Raw genomic sequence first — 22979 nt, 5'->3', positions numbered from 1 at the left:
AAGGTTGTTCAGGTGAGAACTATAGCTCCCTGCAGCCTCTCATGTAAACACTGTATTTTCTTAGAAAATACAGTGTTTACATTGAAAGCTAGGAACACCTCCAGTTGCAGTCACTCAGAGGGACTTCTGAGTTGATGGAGGCATACGATCTGCTGTGCACGAGCATCCTGTGATTCAGTATCTCCTCCCTCTGCATGCAGACACTGAACTTCCCTCATAGAGATTCATTGATTCAATTCATCTCTATGAGGAGATGCTGATTGGCCAGGGCTGTGTTTGAATCATGCTGGCTCTGCCCCTGATCTGCCTCCTTTTCAGTCTCAGCCAATCCTATGGGGAAGCACTGTGATTGGATCAGGCTATCACATGTCAGCAGACTGCTTGTTTTTCCTGAGTCTAACAGCATGCAGATTTACAGCTTCTGGCTTGAATACAGTAAGATTTTTACTATATTTATGGAGGCATGAGGGGCCCAGGGGGGCTAGATGGTTGTGTTAACACTATAGGGTCAGGAATACATGTAGTTGCACTGGTGACTATAGTGTCCCTTTAACTTGCGTTGCTACCTTGCTGATATTTTACCAGTAAAGCTGGTATTTTGGGCTCAGTGGCCAGTGCCGATATTGCAAAAATACCAGTAATGCCAATACCGGCATGTTTTACTGGTCAGACTCTGTAATCGCTGTGTTCTGTCTAATAGAGACAGATCTCTGTACAACCCTGCCCCATGAGACTGAACACAGCGATTGCTGAGGAATAGTGGCGAAAGAACCGAAGCAAGACCATTTTCTACTCATGGCCGGTACACCTACGGCTGCACACGCTCAGCAGACCGCTTCGAATGGCACTGGTGGTATAGTTTGTCACTTATTACTGGCGAACAATAGATCGCAACTCCTCCTTCAGCATCCCTCCCCTTTCAGTCCCTGCCCTCAGTGTCCAATTCTAGAACGCACCGCCTGCGAGGGACAAGGCTGTGACGCAGACAGCCAGCCGCCGGGTCCATTAAGTACGCACTCAGGAGGGATGCCTCTTCAGTCTTATCTTCCCCAAACTGCAGTGCAATCCCTCTGTTAAAAAAAAAATGACAAAATGTTTTTTGTTTTTTTTTAATTTATGCAGTTTTCCTCCTCCAAATGTATTCTATTTTTCTTTTACGTCACTCCCTCTGATGACACGCATATATAAATAATTATGAAAATTAGCATGGCTGGTCATTTTTACTAAGAAAGTTAGCAACTGCAATTTTAACCTCAATTTTGCAATTTGTTTATATTTTTTTTGTTTGTTTGTTTCACTGTTAGTCAATAAACCCTTTTAGTAATTTGGCAAAATAAAATATTGGCTATAGAAATAGAAAGTTTTATATATAAATTATATTTATCATATATATATATATATTATTTTCTTACTACAAGACTCCAAAATTATTATTATTCAACCTATATTCTTGTCAATAGGTTAATATTGACATCCTGGTGGATACTGCAATATTTAACCATTTAATCACTGTAAATCGATTGACTTCCTTCATACTGTGTTTGATTCTGGCAGAGGCACATGCTGCCCCTTTAAGAATTGTCATCCCTCGTGAATACAAGGGGCAAACACGTCATCGAAAAACGTCACGAGCACTTTATCCCACCCCTACTGCGCGTTGATTGGCTATCCGGTCCAGTCGCACTGGTTTGCTTTCCTCCTTCGGGATTGGCTGGATCTTGTGTCCGCAAAGTGCAGCTGACCGTGGGAAACCCCGCCCCATGCACGGCTCAAGGTTAGATTGTCTCCTGTTGTCAGGGACAGCAATCATCACAGGTTTGGTTGAATCGTGTTGCTAAGGAAAGGCCTATCTCTAAAAGGACAATAATAGGATCCTTGCATTTTATTTTAGCCTTTTATTCATTTTAACAGCCTAGACAATCCAAGTGGTTCTTGTCTGTGCAATTCAAGAAAATATAAATAAAATGGATGAAATAAAATAAAAAAGGGGGGGAAGTGGGGTTCACAGAAATATTTATTATTTATAGCATTTTTTTTTTAATAATAAAAATCAAGGTTAGCTCCATTGTAACCAAAGTATTAGTTTGTGATTTATTTAGAAAGCTGTTTGTGGTCCTATTATGGAACAAGTTGTAATAGTGTGAGAGTGTGTTTGTTTTTGTTTTGTTTGTTATTTAATCAGAAAGGCACTGACAAGTAATGAGAATGATGTCATACTTACATAATTCTTGTTTTGTCAAATAATATTCATAAAACAGCCTTGCATAAATATTACCTAAACACTTTTGATCAAGCTTCATACTTTCTTGGGGATAAATGATTCCCTTGCGGTATATAACAAACTGCATACATGTTATGTATATTCTGTGTGTAAATGTGTCCCTTTCTTTCACATAGAATACCATGACCTGGGTCACTGGATATACAATAGATAAGGTTATTGAAAATAAATACTTTTTTTTTTTTTTTACTTGAAAGAAAGAAGTAATCACAGACATACTGCCAATGTGTTAATATTATTTTGAGAAAGATCCCTTGTGGGATCGAAACGCTGTACTTGTTTCCAATAAATCTGCTGTTGAATTGAATCCTGAGTGCCTGGACCATACTTTTGTTCAAATTAAATATTATTTTTAGGCACATCATTCAAGCTTTGGGCCGCCAGAGCTGAATACACACCCTAGCAAAGCAATAGGTACATTGTACACAATAAGCTGACATTTGTGTGTGTGTGTGTGTGTGTGTGTATATATATATATATATATATATATATATATATATATATATATAAAAAGACCCTAAATGGGTCGAAACGTCGATTGATGACATATCTACACATGTAATTCACATTTTGGAATAAAGCAAGTTATTCATAAAGTCCTGTGAGTGCACCTTACTACAAATTTAAATATATATCTATATATATATATCATCCACAAGAAAATTGGCACTTGATCTTCCTGGCAGGTGTCAATTAAGTAAAACATCAGCAAGGACTGGTCCTTATAAAAAAAGGTAAGGTTAGCGCTAATAATATAATGAACAGGCAGCGACCTTTTAGAGGGTAACCCTCTAACCCTCTAAATAACAGATACACAGTAAAAAGAGAAAAAAGGTTGCGCCAAAAATAAGAAATAAATAAATAAAATAAAACTTAGAATAAAAAGTATCAAAATGTAAATATAAAAAATGAAAAATATAAAATACAAAATAGTTCCAATGATTTTCTGGAGATAAGATAGGTATAGTCACTTAATTCCGCTGTGGGGGTGGGTTCTTTTGTTGTAGTAGTTCCCACCTTCTCGTGATATGAAAAACACAAAGTAGAAGGACTAATCGTGCGGAGTGTATACACTTAGTGTGATAGTATTAAAAATATATTTGTTACACTCACATTTAGGTGAGCTATAGCCAGCTCAGGGTTTGTAGGCATATAGCGGTATAATCCCCGCTTACAGGATATATTGGTGCTTGTCCTCCAAGGGGTTCGTCCAAATCTCAGGAGAAGAGGGAGATAAAAACAGCAGATAGTGCTCTCTGATGGTATTTAAAGGTGGTGAATAAAATGAGATAAAATATACTCACAAATAAAGTGCAGGTCACACTGCACTTGAGAAATAGCGTTAGTGGTATAATCCCCACTTCAGGATATTCAGTATAAAAATGCCAGGAAAGAATAAAATAAATAATAATAATAGTGTATAAAAAATGATTTGGTACAAGTATCTAACCAAAAATCATTTATTTTTAAATAACACAATATTAAAAACCATTAACGCGTTTCACCGCTGGGGCTTTATCAAAAATGGAATAAAGCCTTTCTCAATAAGATCAAGAAGATGACAGCTCCCCCTTAGCCTGGTTACTGCCTAACTCCAGACACACTGTAATTAGGCAGAGTAGGCACCTGCCGTTTGGATAAGCAGGTGCCTACTCTGCCTTAGTGAACAAGATCCTTGGCCTGCCTGACAGGCCGAACACAGGAAGCCTGGAAGCACTTGCGACCTCCGTGACACCTGTAACTCCATCATTGCTTTTGTCTAGAATAAGAGGCTAGTAGTTCTGTTCTGTAGAACACAAAGCTATGGAAGTGTTTTTAATAGACAAATATCCATAAATCTTATATTAATGGTAACTGGCTTCATAAGGCATAGGTGTATGCATTAACCCCCGATTAAAAAAAAAAAACATTGTCAACCATTTGCCCAAATGAGGTAACCTGTATATGTCTATCCACTATATCCAGCTATTTATTTTGCACATGCAGATGTTTGGTTGATATGATTGCAAATCGGAAAGGTAGCCAATATCTGCCTATACTATTAATTTTAGGTCTCCTCTGTTTAGTTTGTTTGTTATTCTGGGATGTGGATATTGATGATGCATGTTTCCTTAAAACAGGGATAGGCTAGGCTATCTTCTGCCTTCCATTATGGACAGTATCACCCACAATCCTCTTACAGCCTTAATGCTAGCAAAGCATTCATCAGGGGAGATTTAATTCACATCGAAAGTGCCAAAGGTTGCCTACTCCTGCTTTAGAGTTTAAGCACTGGCTGGAAGGATATGATTTTGACCGATTTTACCTCTGTCCTGAACAGAATACCAAAAAAGTTAGCAGAGCACTGCAGATCCACAGTTTTACTTTCCCACAAACCCCTGCACAATCCAGATGGACAATGTAGCACGCACGTTCTTTAATTGATATTATAAAAGTACCAATGCTTGTTTAAGTGAATGCAATTGCTGCACTTGGCCAATTAGTCATCCATAGTGACCAATGTAAACCGTGCTATTTCTCACAAATGACAATGCTTAGATTTTTCAGAATGCAGGAACAGGGTCTGTGCTTTAAAACCACTACATTAAGATGTAGTGGTTTTGGTGCTTAGAATGACCCTTTAAACATGCACACATTTACTTTAAATTTTCTTATGTATGTGAAAAGGAGGCCGCTGAGTGGTCAAAATTTTCCAGCCAATTCCTTAGACCAGTACTGATCACTGCAAAAGGGGCCTAGTTTTTGTTTTTTTTTATTTAATTTTTAATGCATTATGAAAATAATAAATTAAATATGAGTGGTAAATTCACCTAACAGGTCTAATTTTTTTTAATTTTTTTTATTAACTTTTATTTATAATAAGTGTTTTTTTTTTTATATATTAAACAATCTAGTTATTTATTACACTTAATGTGTTTAGTGGCTGACATCATATGCCCTTAATGACCCTTAATAGACTTTCATATCAATTACATATAAACACAAAATGGTGAGCAAATTAATTTGTGGCCTTATACCATATAACTGTTTTTATAAATAATTATCGGTACTCACTACACTCCTTCAAATGAAATATTGCTCAGATATAAAAAGAAAAAAAAAAGATTTCCTTGACATTGAGATACCCAGAACCCCTTTGCTCAAAGTCCTTCTTAGGCATACTTATATTGCCATGTACACATACACCGTTCAGTTGTAAATGGCATCCCATTGGTTGGGGGGGAGGGGGGGAATGTGAAAAGTTCACACAAGCAAGTAATGCAGGACACCAATAATGATCTCAACTACCTCTTTAATGAAGTAATAAGCACAGATCAGAATCCTGGGAAACATTCAGAATTAAGACATTTTTTTGTATTTTTTTTTAAGTACACTATTTTTAATTTATTTTTAATTTTTTTTTTAATCATGACTAATGGGTGTAAATCCACCTTTTTAAATAGCTAGTGTGAACTATGGGGAAAAAATATGTAAACATTTTTGTCTGAATCTCACAACAAACATTATGTTTACCTGTTTGTATCTGAACAATAGATTGTTTTGAAATATCTCAAGTACCATATTTTCTCATTCAAAACAACAACACAATAGTAAGTCATACTCAGCCAAATCTTTCTTGTTCTAATTTCAGTCTATACTTACATACTCTGGGGGGGGGAAAGATATAGCATGCATTGACCAGCCAGAAAGATGCAATGATTCTTTTAAATATGAAAACTACAGGCTGGTTCAATCTCTCAAGCATGTAGTGTCAAGTTACAGGTGCAACACGTTATAGGAAATCACCATGATAATATAGATTGTGTAGTAGAGATATCAAGCCATTGCTGCTATGCCCATCTAGACAGCTTAGAATGCCATAGAATGTTGGCACAACGTTTCTTAACCTACTGCTACTGTATCCTAGAGGATACTTCTGATCTAGTCAGGGATAGAGATATGCATTTTTTCATTCCAGCTGGCTATTGCATTTGTTTGGGCTATGTGTACTTAAACAGATACTGTGTTTACTTGCTTGAAATAACTAGATCATAGTAAAACGTGGCTGAAAATCAGATTGTTGTGTTTATCAGTCTGGTGAGTTCCCTATCACTCAGTGTAGTGTACTGAACCCAAGCTACAGGCTGACCTATATACAGTAGGTAGGTGTAGGTAGCAGAGGAGCTTTGTGTGGGATGCTGGGTTGGGGATGTGCTTCAGCATCCTCTATATACACACAGACACTTCAGACCCCAGCCAGGAGAGGACAGATAGCTGCAGCAACCACAAGAGAGCCAGTGTGAGCAGCAGGCAGGGGGATTATTAGGAAACAAAAGAGGAGAGGAGGAGGAGGAGGAGAGAGGCAAGGAAACAACTCACAGCCTGCAATCAGCGCTCCTCTGCTCACACACATCCACATAGCTTTCTCTCTGTCTCTTCCCTGTCTTTTCTCCTCAGCCCTGCTTCATCCTCCTATCCTCCCCTGGCTCCCTCCCCTCTTCTCTGTGTCTCTCCATCCCAGCCACCCTCTTTATTATTTTCTGACTGCCATCTCGCCGCTTCCTCCCTCCTTTATCTTTCTCTCATTTCCCCCAATCCTTCTCTATCATCCCCCTGTCTCCTTTTCCCTACTCGCTCTCCTTGCCACCCCCACCATTCTGCACCCTCCCCCTCTTTTTTTTCTCTCTCTCTCCTTTCCCTCTCTCTCTTTTCTTTTTCTCTCTCTCTCTCTTCTTTCCCACTCTCTCTCTCCATCCCTACCTCCCCCTCCTGGCTTCTCTTTTATTTATTTATTTTAGGGCTGCTCTCCTCTGTCTCTGTTTTCCCGTCTCCCTTGTATTGCTTGTGTCTGTGTTTTTTGGAGGTGCACCAGGGGGCTGCCCCCCTTAGCAGTGCTCGCAGTGCAGGTAGTGAGGTTACCCCCTCACTCTCCTCCTGCCTCTGCCTGTATTGCCCCCCCCCTTTCTCCCCAATTGTGTCCCCCCCCCCCCTTTCCCCGTACGTTCAGCCTGCTGCAGCCCACAAACATGATGGCGGCAGCTCCCATTCAGCAAAACGGGACCCATAGCGGGGTCCCCATAGACCTAGACCCCCCAGATTCTAGGAAGAGACCCCTGGAAGCACCGCCGGAGGCAGGCAGTACGAAGAGGACCAACACAGGAGGTGAGTGCACTGGCTACAAATCTGCTACATTGGGCTGGATACATATGTTAATGAAGGTTCTAAACGCCCCCCGGGCCTTTAAACCTCCCCCAGTGAATGCACCATCCCGGGGTGCAGCACTGTATGGCTAGGCTGCTTCCCCAAGCCTGCCCATTGTAATCTATGGTCAAAATGGCGTCTTCATCTGTTATTATTGTGGGATTTTATGGCTCATATCCTCAACCTGTCCTACTGCTTTCATTGCAATAGAATTGGCAATCTAATATAGCATTGGATGCCCGCCCCTCATTATTATTTGGGGGTTACTAAGATGCATGGTAAGTATATTTACAAATTATGTTATGGAAGGACTGAAGGATTGGAGAGATTTTAAGGGGTGCTGGTGAAAGGGGTTCATAGACTGCAGCCATACCCCCCCCCCCCCCCTTCTCCCTCCAGCAACTAAGAGGTTAAATCCCAGTGCTGGAAGGAAGATGCATGGAGGAGGCAGGGACCAGAACAGTCAGCTGCACATCAGTGCCTGCACCTTTTGGTCCCCTCTCATTGTTTCTGGGCATCCTTTTATTTAACAAGACACATCTTCACATTCTCCACTGCCCAGAATTTTGGAGTAATACTGTGTGTGTGTGTCTTTTTGTATCCCCCCACCATCAATTGTGAGCTGGGGGGGTGGGGGGAGGAGGGGGGAGAGAGGCTCAGCTCACAGGAGCTGGGGGGTGCATCTTTCCTGCATCCTGGTGATGTGTCCCAGCATCTTCGCCTTCATTTCTATTGGAGCCATAACAATGCAACGATGCAGAGGTGAATGCATTTGCTGAGGATTTTCAAGGAGGATCAGTGGGTTTTTTTTTTTTCTTGGCTTGGATGTATTTACCCAGCACAGGAATCACAAATGGACCTGCACTTTTATCATAAACTGTACAGGGATATATATTTACTGGAACATGTTGAGGTTATGCAAAGTCAGTGACTTGTTATCTTAAAATAAATACACATGCAACATTTTCTCTCATTCCATTTAACAAGATGACATTGTTTATTTTATTTTGCCTTCTTTCATTTTATTCATAGTTTTTTTTTTTCAATTTTTTTTTTTTTTTTTGCTTCTGTTAATTGCTTTTATTTCTGCAATGGGTATGATGTGACTCTCACTGATGACCTGCGCGTAACCATAAATAACTGTGATTTAATCTGTAGATCACTTAGAAATAAGGGGGGGAAATCTTCTTAAACTGCTTTAATTAATAAGCTTATAGGAGGATCATGAGAGATTGAAAGGAGCTAAAGAAATACATTGGGATTAGAACTGGAAGTGATTCTACATTACACTGAGTCGTTTGTTTTTTATTGTTTTTTGTTTTTTTTTTGGCAATCACTTTAATACTTACAAATTAAACATGCTGTTCAGAGGTGAGACTTCGTAATATGTTCTTTGAGAACGTCCATTTCTCTCCAATCTTGCTTGTCATATATGTCATTTCACATGTATTGCCATATTCCATTGCTTTGCATCTGAGAGGTGTCATGTTGTTTGCATATAGTGCAGCCTTTTCTTGTGTAAATCATTGTAACTGTAGAATAGATTTTTTTCCCCCCTCTATGATCAGTGTAATCTATTGTTTTTTTGTTTTGTTTTTTCAACATAGACGGAAAAAAAAAATCAGTTTATTATCGTTATACATTATATATATATATAGCAAAATTGCATTTATGTACAGGTATGAGTTCCCACAGCGAGAGAGCGCAACAGAGCGGGTGCATTATATTTTGCATTTTTGTACCTTAGGATGGTGCTTGCGAAACATGAATATTGGTTCTGAAAATTTTCAATGTACTCTAACTGTTGATTTCCTTTTCTTTCCCTTTCTGCAGAGGACGGACAATTTTTCCTGAAAGTTCTTATTCCTAGTTACGCCGCTGGATCTATCATAGGAAAGGGAGGGCAAACCATTGTCCAACTGCAAAAGGAGACAGGGGCTACCATTAAACTGTCCAAATCCAAAGATTTTTACCCAGGTAGGAACACAATTTATTCCATTATATAACAGGTTGAATTTTTTTTTTTTAACCATATGTATATATGAATGTCTAGATCTGAAAGGATAAGGACAGACTATAGAGTTGGATGTATTTTCAAATGTTGACTTTGTCTTAATACTGAGGCTGAGAAGGGTATAGAAGATCGCTGAATTTTGAAGCATGTTTGATGAGCTTCTCAGGGGGATAGTGACATGTCGCAATTATTGGCAGGTTGTTCCCAAGTGACTCTGATTTCTAGACCAGGTATAAGTGGAAAGCCAGAATAGGTGGCTGTAAATTAAAAGCCAGCATTTGGAGATTGATGTGGTAGAAAAACCACAAAATTGTAGGATTATTTTAGTTAGGCTGCGGCAAAATGGATTTTCTTCTGTGCAGTTGATAAATCCATCATTTGCATAAAATAGCGAAAGAAAAAAACAATACAGTCCAATTAGCTAATTCACGGTGCGTTCGTTTACGGAATTGACGAATGCAGTTTCTAGAAAAGATGATGGTGTACGATTGGTTCAGAAATGGTGCGAATTCTACCAAGTCTGACTTGCGTACTGTGTGAGCAATGGGAGATAGGCAGGTCCCAATACCCTCATTAAATATAGTGACATTACATATTAGGCCACTCCTTGATATTTTGACATGCTCCTCTTTTTTCCCATTTGCTTCCCTTTAAGCAAATAAAATGAATAGCCTTTGTAATGAGCTGCTAAACCCATAGTGTCATCTTGTAGAATAAACTGTGAAAGGTCAACAATCTCATTAACTTTTGTCACTTTAGAGATCGAACCTTGTAGCCTGAGAAAAGGGTCAGGAATACAAATACTAGGCCGAAATTGTCTACAGAGGAGGGTATTTTTTTTCTTTTTAAATATATATATATATATATATATATATATATATATATATATATATATATATATATATATATATATATATAAAAACATTTTTATTTTTTTTAATAAACTCGAAAATTATTGATTTTAAATCTCCTTGTAGCTATTGGTTTTACTGCGAATAAATAATTAGCTAAGTCTTTAAAATTAGTCAAACCAAATGGAACCTATATAAGGCACCCTCAGCCATCTGCAAACGCTTACAAGTAATTCCAGATACAATTGTGTGGTTTATTTCAGTTTATTTTTCATGTCCAGGTGCAACAGTGTTTTAACCCTTTAAATGCAAGTGGGAGCTCTAATTCAATTAAATGGATCTTATACTCTGCTCTGGTATTTAAGAGGTTAAACAGGCCTGGTATAGTGTAGTATTTATTTTAATGAGCTACATTTCGCCACTTCTACTTGCCATTTGTGGCTAGGTGCTAATTATATGTGGCAGTAGTTCATCAGTGGCTTATTTTATACAGTTATTATATATATTTGTCTATGTTTGCTACACTGTGTATTGCTTTTGCTATAGGGGGCTTTCAGTGCTGACTTTGGAAGTAAAGTGGTTAAATACATGTTTACAGTAGCCTTGCCAATGAGGGGATTTTGGAATATTAATTGCTTTGTATTCTCTAGCAGTTGTAGCTATGAATGTTTGACAGATATGGCAAATGTGCCGTCACGTTTATTTAAATTTTGCAGAACTCGATCCTCACTGCAGTGGGACCCACAGAAAGAATTGCAGGTGCACCTATGTTGATATTAAACTGGTAGATGCATAAGCCTCTTCATATAGAAATTGAATTTATATTATTGAAGTTTATATAAAAACCTATATTTTGTGATAAATTAGGTTGTGTTAGTTCTATTTTTTCACAAATATTGATAAAATGGTCTCGGATCTTCCAGAACCACCAGTAAATTTCATTTGGAACAAATTTTATTTATTTTTCTTTTGCAGTAAATGCAATATAAACGCAAACAAAGCTTTGATTTTACTTTTTGAGTAGCTAAAAGAAATAGCATAAAGGGGTGGGGGTTAGTGCTCAGATTTAATAAGGTAATATATCTGGCAGGCAACCGCTCAGCCAAATTGAATTTGCTGTTTAACAGCTGAAAATGAAATAGAATTTCTTGAATTATACATGAGCTTGTATCAGATGTGCTGAGATATTATAGGAAATTGGTGTTTATAAAAGATAACCTAAATTGCTAATTAAAAGCCTTTTTTGCCAATAATGCAGTTCATTCTGGATTGGTGAAGGGTTGGTTCCTAATTCCATCTGGTTGTCTTAGCATTTAACTAGTGCAGTGGGTCTTTACTGTATCTGACATTCCTCTGCTATGAACTTTTGTTGTTTCTTTTATATGGTATTTTAGCTTATTTGTACTTGTTAGTACTGACTATCATTTTTCAGTAATTTACATATTTTAGACACTGCAAGCTATAAAGCAATACATTTGTAATTATGCCATCAACTCAGTTCCGATGCAGTTTATCTCTTTTCCACATTAGAATGTTCTCGTCTGCGGCTGTTCAATGACGTCATCTTGCGTCACTGTTTCCCAAAATTGTTTTCTGATTGACAGGGGGATCCCAGGAAATCTTAAATGTCATTTTAAACGAATTAAATAATGCCCTCGTGAACAATAGATAATATTTTTAAAAATATTTTCAAACCTGGTCATCTGAAGGTGTTCTGGATTAACACCTTTTGGCCTAATATAAAAATGTTTATAAATCAGTTTGATTTATTTATCTTTTAAGTATATCCATTTAGCCATTTTTACTTAAAGTGCCATTATCTTTTTTTTTAATTTTATTATTATTTTTTTTATTATTCTAGTCTGTCCTATTTAGAATATTATGTTATTTTAAAATATCTTTAATATTCTTTTCATTTTACCGAAACACTTACACGAGGTCGCAAGAAATTTTAATGCCTTCGCTTAAATCAGTTAAACATCAGTTTTCCGCATTATGAATATATTTACTTTTTTTTTCTATTTTCCAATATTAGTTGGGAAAATACCGTGCTAAAGGAATAATCTTTAAATTATACGCTAAATTTCCATTAAAAAATGTTTCATGTATTTAGGTTCAATAATTGGTCACCTCTTCTAACTGTTGCATTTTTTTTATCATGCATTGCATTGTGCCTTCTTTTTGTATTTGAATATGCATAATGAATACACCAGCTCTTTAATACCTATGTAATTCTTTTCATTACCATAAGGGTTAAGCTACTCTATAGTATGTAAATTTAATGTTTTGGACTTACGCACAGCGCTAAACTCGTGAGCGTATCATTTATAATTTCATTAATCAGCTTGGTATGTTCGGAGATTTTACAATTCATCATGATTTCTAAAAACTGAAAAATTATCAATTACATTTTCGAAAATAGAAGATTGAATGTATATGGACCTCTTCCTGCCATACGTGCTAGTATTTTCTTTCATTGCTTGAGAGAGTGAAAGATTTGTTATTTTACGTTCTGATTATTTTTCGCACCCTATACACATAGCGATTGCTATTATCTTTCTAATAAAGCAACTACTACTATTTAAATGTTACTATGATGTCCTGAAAATTAGTAAAGAGCTGGATTGTAAGTTTTACATAATTTTTTAATTATGGCGTATATTCTATGTTGTACATTTTGTAGGAAAAATACGCCCATTATACATTGCAAAGGATTTTTTTTATATATAGAAAATACACAATAAAATATTGAGTTTATCATTATATGCAAATTAAAATAGATTTATTTTAAATATTACGTAAGTACAGCCTTGAAAATAAAAATAATGAAACTGTAGAAAGAGACAATACGTATATTCACGTATGCTTTTTTTTATTTATGTGTATATATAAGGTTATTTTTCATGCATATTAGATGTCAGTCATTTTGTACACTAATGCAGTGTGTGTAGTTTTGAACTGGTAGCTAGAAGGAGGACCATGCATATTGCATATATAGAAATGGAATGATGTCACCTACTTTACCTATGTTCAATAACAGCTGGCTGGGTTTTCCCATGTGAACCCTTTTGTCACAGAAGAGACATGGTATTTTCCTTTTTTTGATTGCAAAGCTATTTTAACCTTAAAAAAGACATTTAAGAAGGGAATAGTCCTATCATTTATATCCTTTAACTTTTCATTAAATCCTTTTCGAAATCTTTACTCTGGTGTTGATATTAAGGGAGGCGAACATATGCTAAACATGTCCTTCATATGTCCAAATTTTCCTGTTATGCTTCATTTATCAACAGATGACATTCGGAAACGGTAGCAACACAAACATATTTATTGTAGAAATTAAATGCACGGAATATTTTGATAACTTGTAAAATATTGATGAAGCAGACATTCTGTTCATAGATGAGGGATAGAAAGACTCAAAAGTATGCACGTTAGGTTTAACAACAGACAGGATAACAGACACACACTGACAGAACAGATAGATGTCGACTGATAGACGGACACATAGATCATAAGACAGACACTGACAGAACAGACACACAGACCATTAGACATACACTGACGGAACGACAGAGAGACAGACACTAACAGAAAAACGGACAGAAAAACACTGAGAGACAATGACAGAAATACAGGCATATGGATAAACAGACTTACACAAGCTTGTTTTTATTTATAGTACTGTTTGTGCTTTAAAACGATGTCATAGGATGTACTTCATATCGTATTATTACATACACGCAAACAGCTTTTCTTATCCAGCAGTTCTAAATCTACTTCTAATAAAGTGGTTTCTAATGACGTGTTTTTTGTTGTTGTTTTTTTTTTTGGTTCTTTTTTTTTTTTAGCATAACAGTGTGTATGTTACTATAAGTATGTACATGTTTTTTTTTTTTTTTTCTCTCTAAACACCACTTTTAAGAAATAGAGTTTGTCTGTGTGTGAGGTTTTCACTCCTCTTTTCACAGTGTGAAACTGAGAAATGTTATGTATGGCTTTTAAAACGTACATATATCATTGTAGTAAAGGAGCACATTTTAGAAAAAAAAACAGTTTTTTAAATTTTTTTATTATTTTCAATATTCTTGTTAAACTTGGTAATCTTTCATTGTTACTTTAGTAAATGCATGTAATAATAGGTTTTATATTTGTATTGGACAACTGTGATCTTATATACACAGTGTATGCAAAAGACAAATAATGTGTGATCCATAGGACAGGTTGTTTATTTTTTACATAAACTCTTAACAAGTTGAAAACCCCTACGCATGACTGTGAATGTGGTTTTTCGTATTGGGACTAACCAATTCTGTGCTACAAAATAAATCCTCTTGTTCTCTAGGCCAGACTTATATTCATTAACGGTTTAGAATTAAAAATGGTAATTAACAGGATAAGATGAGTTTATTGCTGTATTTATCATACACATGAATATTTTATTAGCACTAGTGATCAATAGCATGTTGCCAGTTCAGACCTTCATCATGGCCTGCACTGTCACTAATAAGTGGGACTGTTACAAGTCTGTCCATCTGTCCTCAATCTATCCATCCATCTATCATGTAAATAGAGCAACACTAACCAGAGGTGGGTATAGATGTAAAATAATTAGCAGTGGATTTTTAAGGCAGCATTTAGAGGTAGGCTTGTCAAGGCCCTTAAGCAACATTTTTTTTTTTAGGTTTAGGGATATGTGCTATTTTGTAAAAAAAAAATATATATATGTATCATGCATAGAAATATCTGCTCCCACACTCCTCTAACAAAGGTCCTATAGACAGATAATGGCCCAAAATAGGCTTATGCATCTTATATGGTATATGACAGCTGTACTTAGAACCCTGACACAAAGTGCTAATTTTTTTACATTTTGAAGGTGATCGTTCTAAACAAAGCTTTTTTTCCCACATGTAAATCTCCCAAGTAATGCAATACTGGTATTTTCGATACTTCTAGTTCCACTGACTGGCAGCTGCGTCTTCTTACGTTTACTTGTCTGCAATGATTGTATTCAGAAAATTAAGTTTATAACAGGCATAGCCTTCTGCATATACCTAGCGAGGTTTAGTGCGGAGAAGATTTCTGATTTGTTTTAAGGCTGCTGGTGAAATTGGATCAGTATTCTTGCTTCTTGGTCAGTTGGGATTCCTTCACGTGTATGAGTTAAAGGAACTGTCTTCATCAGCATAAAAGCTATGTCTGTAAACTAATCAGGAGGTCTCCTACTTGGAGTTACTTGCTTCCAGAATGAATTGTTGCTAGACTTGATGATTTCTTGTGGATTGCTGTTGCATTCTCTTGTAGAAATAAATGGTGTATATGTCTTGTGTGATAACTCAGTTCGTTGATGAATCAACTGTAAAGGCTCTTCTTCAGTGTCACAGTTTGTACTTTTGGCTTGATTATCTAAGAGCTGTTCTTTCTTCCAAGGCCGATAATTACTATCTAAGTTAGGACCTCTATTTATCAAGTTTGGGTTTGGATAAAAACAAAGACAGTGCACCAAAAGCTTAGAATCTTAGAATATAGATGACTTTTTTTAAATTAAACTTTGAATGAATGAAAATAGGTCTTTAATGTGAAATATATACCGGAGCCAAATGCACATATCAATTTAGCTTACCAATAATTTAAGGTGGTCCGGTGTGACATAGCGCTCGAGAACTGATTGCTGCAAGGGTAACACAGGTGACGTAACGTATACAAAACCACTCGATTTTTCGATCTGTCTCTTGGGGAAAAAAAGAAAGTTCATTATACAGATATACCGTAAGTCCTTTTTATTCCAGTCTCATGCTCTGCATTTTACTTTAATTATCATAATTTTCCAAAATTGTGTTTGTCAAGAAGGAAACAAAAACAATTTATATTGTTTATTTTGTGGTTTACCAAAAAATAAAAACGTGCATCAGGTATCTTGTCTATCTGTGATGATGATATGTTTGCTTATTAAAAAAAAAAAAAAAAACCCAAAAAACACTCTAAACAAGGCGATTTATCATTCTTTCCAATTGCATATCCTTGGCTTTGTTGTGGTAGATCTCCAGAAAGTCTGTTCATTTCTATTCCCGTTGTTTGTTTGTCTCGTGCATTATTATTTGCGTGTCTTTGGGTCATGGCAAAAAATCAAGAGAGTCAAAAAAGCTGTTTGAAACTGACCAAGTACTAAGGTAAAGGAATTTTGGGTACTGGTTCCCCTTAGACGTATTGCTAAAGTGGGTAGGGAGCCTGTATGTTTTTCAGGGTTTTAGAGCTTCTGAGCTCCTCATTTGCGTTAATTGTGTTCTGGATATCACTTGCTAATACTTGTTTCACTGCAGTTCTAAGTTCATCGTTGGTAGCTGCTCGGTCTCACTGTCTCATGTCATTGCTATTCTGTAGACAGATGTGGCATTGTCCTATTAACACAGATTTTTAAAGGGACACACGAAACACCAGACATAACAGCCTGTGTTCTGGCTGCTATATTCAGGCACTCGGTTGCATATAACTGCAGTGCTTTGCAAAAATTGCTGCAGTCATAAGCCCACCCCTTTCTTATATTCATCACATGGGTAAAACTATGCTTCCCACAACTCAATCAAATCACCGCCTCCACCGACAAGCTGCCTCGTATTTTTTATATGAGGGCACAGCGCGTCTTTTTCTTTTTTAATATTATATTTTTTATTTTTTTTAGCTTTCACCGCAGTATAATTCACTTCTGACTACTGATCTGCATATCCCATAAAAAAACTTGGTGTCTACAGTACTTTATAGTCTGATTAGGATTTGCTGCAGAAGCTACAACACCTTGCAATTGCAGCAAATATGTGTAGTATTTTTTTTTGTTTGTTTTTAGGCCTCTGTCTAGTTTTGGCTTTGAATATATTGCTTAATAAATACTCAAAATTGAATCATATCGTGCTTACCAGCCTTTTTCTGCCATGATGAAAACTCCTGTGTCAACTGCTGTATCTGATGTTGAATAGAAGTACTATGATTCTAGCCTTCGCAAAGCCACATCTATCTCCACTTTTTGTGCTTGCTCAATTGCAGGACTGCCCTGACCAAATAAAGACAGTTGGCTAGTATAAATAATGTATCTTAAAGGTACAGTGTGTGTGTGTGTGTGTGTGTATATATATATATATATATATATATTGTTTTGTTTAAATTTAGGGGTCCTAATGTTTTTTGTTTTTGTTTGTGTGTCTTTTAAATCATTTTAAAATGTAGTTAAACTGACCCGTAATCTGGGGCTGCAACAGATTCCTCTCTGCGGCCTCAACCTCCTACTCTGATATCGTCAAGTCAAACTAGTTTTGTTTATTTAAATGCTTCTCATAGAAAAGTATTTTGGACATCCCCATGATCCACCAGTTCAGCCTTTCTCATGGAGAAGAATTGGATTTATACCCAGGGTTCGCAAATTTTGAACCAATTGTATGTCTAGTGTCAGCATGCAATATGTTTAGGTCTATTTTACTCCAACATCTCTTGTGGCTGTTTGAAATATAGCTACTAGGGGTGTTGTCATTGCAAATTGTAAGCAGTGCCGTTTCTCAGAAATATTACTGTTTTCAGCCATGAGAGAGCAGGGGCCGCATCTATGGCCTAAAATGACTTCATTAAGATGAATTGAGTTTGGTGCTTATACTGTCCCTTTAATAGTTTCATATCCGCATACCCATTCCTTGTCTTCATGTTATGTCCTGTGGGTTATTAGTAGCTCCAAATAGTCATAAGTTACCATGTGAGAAGACATGGGAATTCTTACTAGTATCATTTTGTTATCACAACATATTTTTTTATTTTTTTAAGAATCACAGCATGTGAACTTTTAGAATTTCAGATATGATCTCACGGAATGATTTACCCGAATAGCCTTCCACACACCTACCTTTATTTAACTGAAGCAATTAGCTGACCTATCTTTACATATACAACTAACTTGTGTAGATGCAGGCCCTCTCCTTCTGCCTCCTCTTAGAATGCACGTGTGTTTGTGTTGTCATAAATAGATACATCTCGCATACATGGATATGCCATTAGTTGGCAAGCAAACAGGTCACCACCTGTGTATTAATACTATACCACCGATGCAAATACTGTATTCAGAATCCAGAATTGAATTTTAAAGGGACACTCCACTGCCCATAAAGAAGTAAAATCAAAACATTTTATATATATATATATATATATATATATATATATATATATATATATATATATAATGTAAAAAAACAGCTTGCAAAAGCTGCAGATCTCTCGTCTGCAGCCTTTACAAGCCCTTTCCTTCTAACCCCGCCCATAGTTTGTGACTGTCCAATCAGACTTCCCGATGTAACTCAATAGGCTACTGCTTGTCCCTTGTGTTTAGCTCCACTGAGCTAAACTATCCGAAAGTAACAGAACCAGTTGTCTAAACATCAGGGGGGAATAAAAAGGTTAATTTATAAAAGTGACAGTTTTTATTGAAATCTGCACTTTCTGTAAAATGGGGTGGGAGGGGGGGGGGAGAAAGAGGACAATGGTTTATGGGTGTGGAATAGCCATTAAATACTCTATCTTCACAAATATTTGTGTAATTGTATTATGAGCTAATAGCATTTCCCAAGAAGCTACATTTTCTATTCCATTTGGATCTGAATATTGAATAATACGTACACATTGAACTGCAAAAAATACCTATCTGTAATAAAACCCAAAAGAAAAGAACAATGTGACTTTTATGCAATCCTAAAAGTAAACATAAAACGATAATAGTACGGATATATATATTTATTTTTTTGCATCATTTCTTTATTTTTAAGGACTGAATTAGGAATGTAGTACCCTCCTTATTGATTTGTGAAATAATTAGAAATTAGTAACTATTTTTTTGAGAGTGTTTTACTATTAATACAAGTGAGCCTTCAATTGAAGAATAATGGCAATAAGGCTACTGACATTGGCTAACTTCAAGTAGCCATTCTTGATGTATGTTGGGTGCACACTGTCTTTGTTTCTTAGCCCTGTGAATGTTGGCCACAATGCCATTTTCTCGTTTAACTGTTGTCCCAATATTTATCTTTTTAAACATTTGGCATTCGCAGTCTTCTTCATGATTTATTGATCAATCATCAAACAGCAGACTGTGCAACAAGATCAAGTGAATGGTTTAGCGGTCAGTCAGTCTCGAGGAACGTCCAAAGTGGACTGAAAACTTTCAATAACCGTTTAATAAAATGTGATAAAATTCTAACACATTCCATTCTCTATGTATCCGAGAAATACAGCCCTGTTTTATTATTATTTATATAGCGCCAACAAATTCCGCAGCGCTGAACATTAGGTGGACGAACAGACATGTAGTTGTAACCAGACAAGTTGGACACACAGGAACAGAGGGGTTGAGGGTTGAGGGCCCTGCACAATCAGCTTACATGCTAGAGTGAGTGGGGTATATTGACACAGAGAGTCAGGATAGGAGTAGAGAAGTAGATTGGCAGAATAGTATTCACTGGATACTTTGTGTGTTTTTTTTATGACTGTTGCAGGAGAGAATATGGGTTATTTATTATTATTATTATTTATTAGATATGGGTGCTTAATGCTATCTTTGATGGTAATGAATCTATAAATATTCAGTTGCAGCTCTAAGACCACATGCAGTTGCCACAAAAGGATATTTGTTGTTTCACCCATGTTACACATATTCTCTCTCTCTCTCTCTCTCTCTCTCTCTCTCTCTCTCTCTCTCTCTCTCTCTCTCTCTCTCTCTCTCTCGCTCTCTCTCTCTCTCTCTCTCTCTCTCTCTCTCTCTCTCTCTCTCTCTCTCTCTCTCTCTCTCTCTCTCTCTCTCTCTCTCTCTCTCTCTCTCTCTCCTTTTAAGTTTTTTTTAAAATATTTTTTATAGCCATCGCACGTACCTGCTTTCTCTTTTGTTTTTCCATTTATAAACCTCTTTATGTTTTGTATTTAGTGTCTGGTCGAAAAATACCGTTGTAGCCAGTTGGCAAGAAAGGGGATACCATGATACATACAGTTGTCTTGGGAACGAACATGCCACATATAATTTCCCTTTAAGTGAAACTGGTTGGCTGCCAAGGGCTTACCACCAAAGTAGGTACAGTTCAACAACAGTGGCAGCCGAGCCTTTATCTCTCCAGCTGTTGCACTAAATGTTCCAAATCCAGGCGAATTAGATCCAAAGATAAGCGTTGGAGCTGTAGGGCAATCACAGCTGGAGAACTTCAGGATCCGTTTCCCTTTTCTAATCGATAGGATACATCATAATGTGGGCCAAGCGTACTAAATAGTGTTGACATGTCGTATAAATTAGTTTTATTGCTCATATCATTGTGATGTTTCTGTTATTATGCAGCTTTCAAACACCAGTCATTTGCTGATAAAGGTGTGTAAAAGTACATTCCCATAGGTTTTCTCTACGCACCTTCTAACTACGTCTTACTCATGAATGAGAGATTAATGAAAAGCACTTTGAAAAGAGTGCGTTGACGTCTCTGTCAGCTTGCAGTCAATGACCTGACTGCTTCTCATTTTTTTTTTATTTATTTTGTAAATGAAGCTGTGAGTAATTTCTTATTTCATGCCCACACCGCTGTACGATTCCATGAAACTGTCTGCTTAGGGAGATGTCATGGAAGTCTACGGTAGGCTCATGATCTCCGCTATTTTCTAGTAGATGAAGATGTTACGGCAGAAGTTGTGAGGATCTTCTGTAAATAAGGGACACTTACAAGCAGGTCTGCCATCAGATATTTTGGGGGCCCTGACACTCTACATTGTAGTGTGTGTGTGTAATGGATGCAGATTGTACATTTGTGTAATGTATGAGGTGTATATTAGATACAGGGTGTGTATTCGATTCAGTGTGTATAGTGCATGCAGGGTTTGTTTGTGTAGTGGATGTAGTGTCTGTGTATTAGATGCGGTGTGTATAGTGCATGCAGAATGTGTGTTTTTTGTATGGTAACCCATGGCAACGCTCTGATGCCCGCGGGACTCGTGAGATTTAGACAGGGGAGCTGCTGGGAAGTGAGAGGGTGCTGCGGGCCCCCTCTGCAAAAAACAGGTAGCCGGGAGAATGCACATTTTTGAGGCCATAAAAGTTGAATTGGAAAAATTAAAGGAACACTATAGGGTCAGGAACACAAACATGTATTCCTGACCCTATAGTGTTAAAACAATCATGTAGCCTCCCCTTGAACTCCTAAATATAGCAAAATCTTACTTGTATTCAAGTCTGCAGCTGCTGCCTCTGCCCATGATCTTCCTGCTTACAGTTGACCTAATCAGAAGTGATTTCTGTGAGCCAATCACAATGCTTCCCCATAGGATTGGCTGAGACTTTCAAGTAGGCAGATCAGGGGCAGAGCCAGCACAAGTCAAAAACACAGCCCTGGCCAATCAGCATCTCCTCATAGAGATTAATTGAATCAATGCATTTCTATGAGGAAAGTTCAGTGTCTGCATGCAGAGGGTGAAGACACTGAATGTCAGTGCTGGAGTTATCCCTAGACTGTAATGTAAACACTGCCTTTACTTTGAAAAAAAACCCCAAAAAAACGGTGTTTACTGCAAAAAAGCCTGAAAGTAATGATTCTACTCACCAGAACAAATACAATAAGCTGTAGTTGTTCTGGTGACTATGGTGATCTGCTGACACTTTCAGTCAATGAGCTAAGCCTTGCACTGCAATATTTATACTTGCCTTTTTTCCCATTGCAGAGGCTCCCTCAACTCTGCTCACCTCTCCGCCATTCGCAATGTCAGAAAGGAGGAATTGCCTCCTCTGCTGTTGTCCAGTCTGTTAGGAGCACTGGGGATTTGAATTCTATATACTCCTGGGAAATACTTTTAGTGTGCTGCCCACCATGAAGTGATGCAGGTCTAAGAAAACCTGTTGCATATGGCAGTCCTATACCCTAATCATCGTGCTAGTCAGCTGATTTATTTTATCCTGATTTTAGATATTGACTTGGGACTAAGGCCTTGATTTAAAAAAAAAAAAAATATTTCCTGATAAGCTTTTCAGATGATTTCATATTTTTTGGATACATTTTTAAAATTACTTAATATTTTCAAAAATATTTTAATATTGTCAAAACAAAAACATTCTTCTGCAGCAGATGGTGTACAAATACAGCTGTATAACGATAAGAGTTAGGCATGTAAAGGAGTGACACAATTTTATAGTAGCATTTAGTTAGCTGAATTAACGGGCATACATAAAAATAATGTACTTAAAGAGCTAAGAGGCACATTTGGTGTGTGTATATATATATATGGGCTGGAGATATCTCTATACATAAAAAAAATAAAGGAAAAGAGTCCAACAGGTAAAGGCATTGGGAAAACAAAAATGAAATGGTGTCAGATGATGCAGATCCTCATCTCATGTAAGAGGCAGCTCCGTCTTTGGCAAAATCCCCCATGCCATAAATGGGGGAATTTTCTCCACTAGCTAGACAGCGCAGATCGGTTCTGAGGCAGACACCACCGGCAGATCCATCGGCCTATGGAAAGTCGGTGCTTTATAGATTTGTGAGAGTGTGCGTCTTGCTGTCATTTTTCACATAGAGACTATGCAGTACCCACTTATAGAGCATATCACTGCCCCTGAACAAGTGAGAAATTTGTCCAATCGACTATCTCCGTAGCG

At 37.0% G+C, this 22979-nt stretch overlaps 1 protein-coding gene across 6 annotated transcripts in view; it reads left to right on the top strand.

The window, feature by feature from the left end:
- Positions 1–22979, top strand: part of NOVA1 (NOVA alternative splicing regulator 1) — a 100238-nt gene that overhangs the window by 1067 nt on the left and 76192 nt on the right. For 2 of the 6 annotated variants that reach the window (XM_063439570.1, XM_063439568.1), the window contains exons 1-2: positions 6519–7423; positions 9296–9439. In XM_063439570.1, coding sequence (XP_063295640.1) covers positions 7288–7423; positions 9296–9439 — 280 coding nt within the window. In that variant the 5' untranslated portion in view covers positions 6519–7287. The other 4 variants (XM_063439572.1, XM_063439571.1, XM_063439569.1 and 1 more) reach the window with 4 other exon arrangements.

The sequence above is a fragment of the Pelobates fuscus genome, chromosome 13, assembly GCF_036172605.1.
Source record: "Pelobates fuscus isolate aPelFus1 chromosome 13, aPelFus1.pri, whole genome shotgun sequence".
In the NCBI taxonomy this organism is placed as follows: Eukaryota; Metazoa; Chordata; class Amphibia; order Anura; family Pelobatidae; genus Pelobates; species Pelobates fuscus.
Note: the sequence above shows the minus strand (reverse complement) of the source record. Positions and strands in the feature narration are given on the sequence as shown.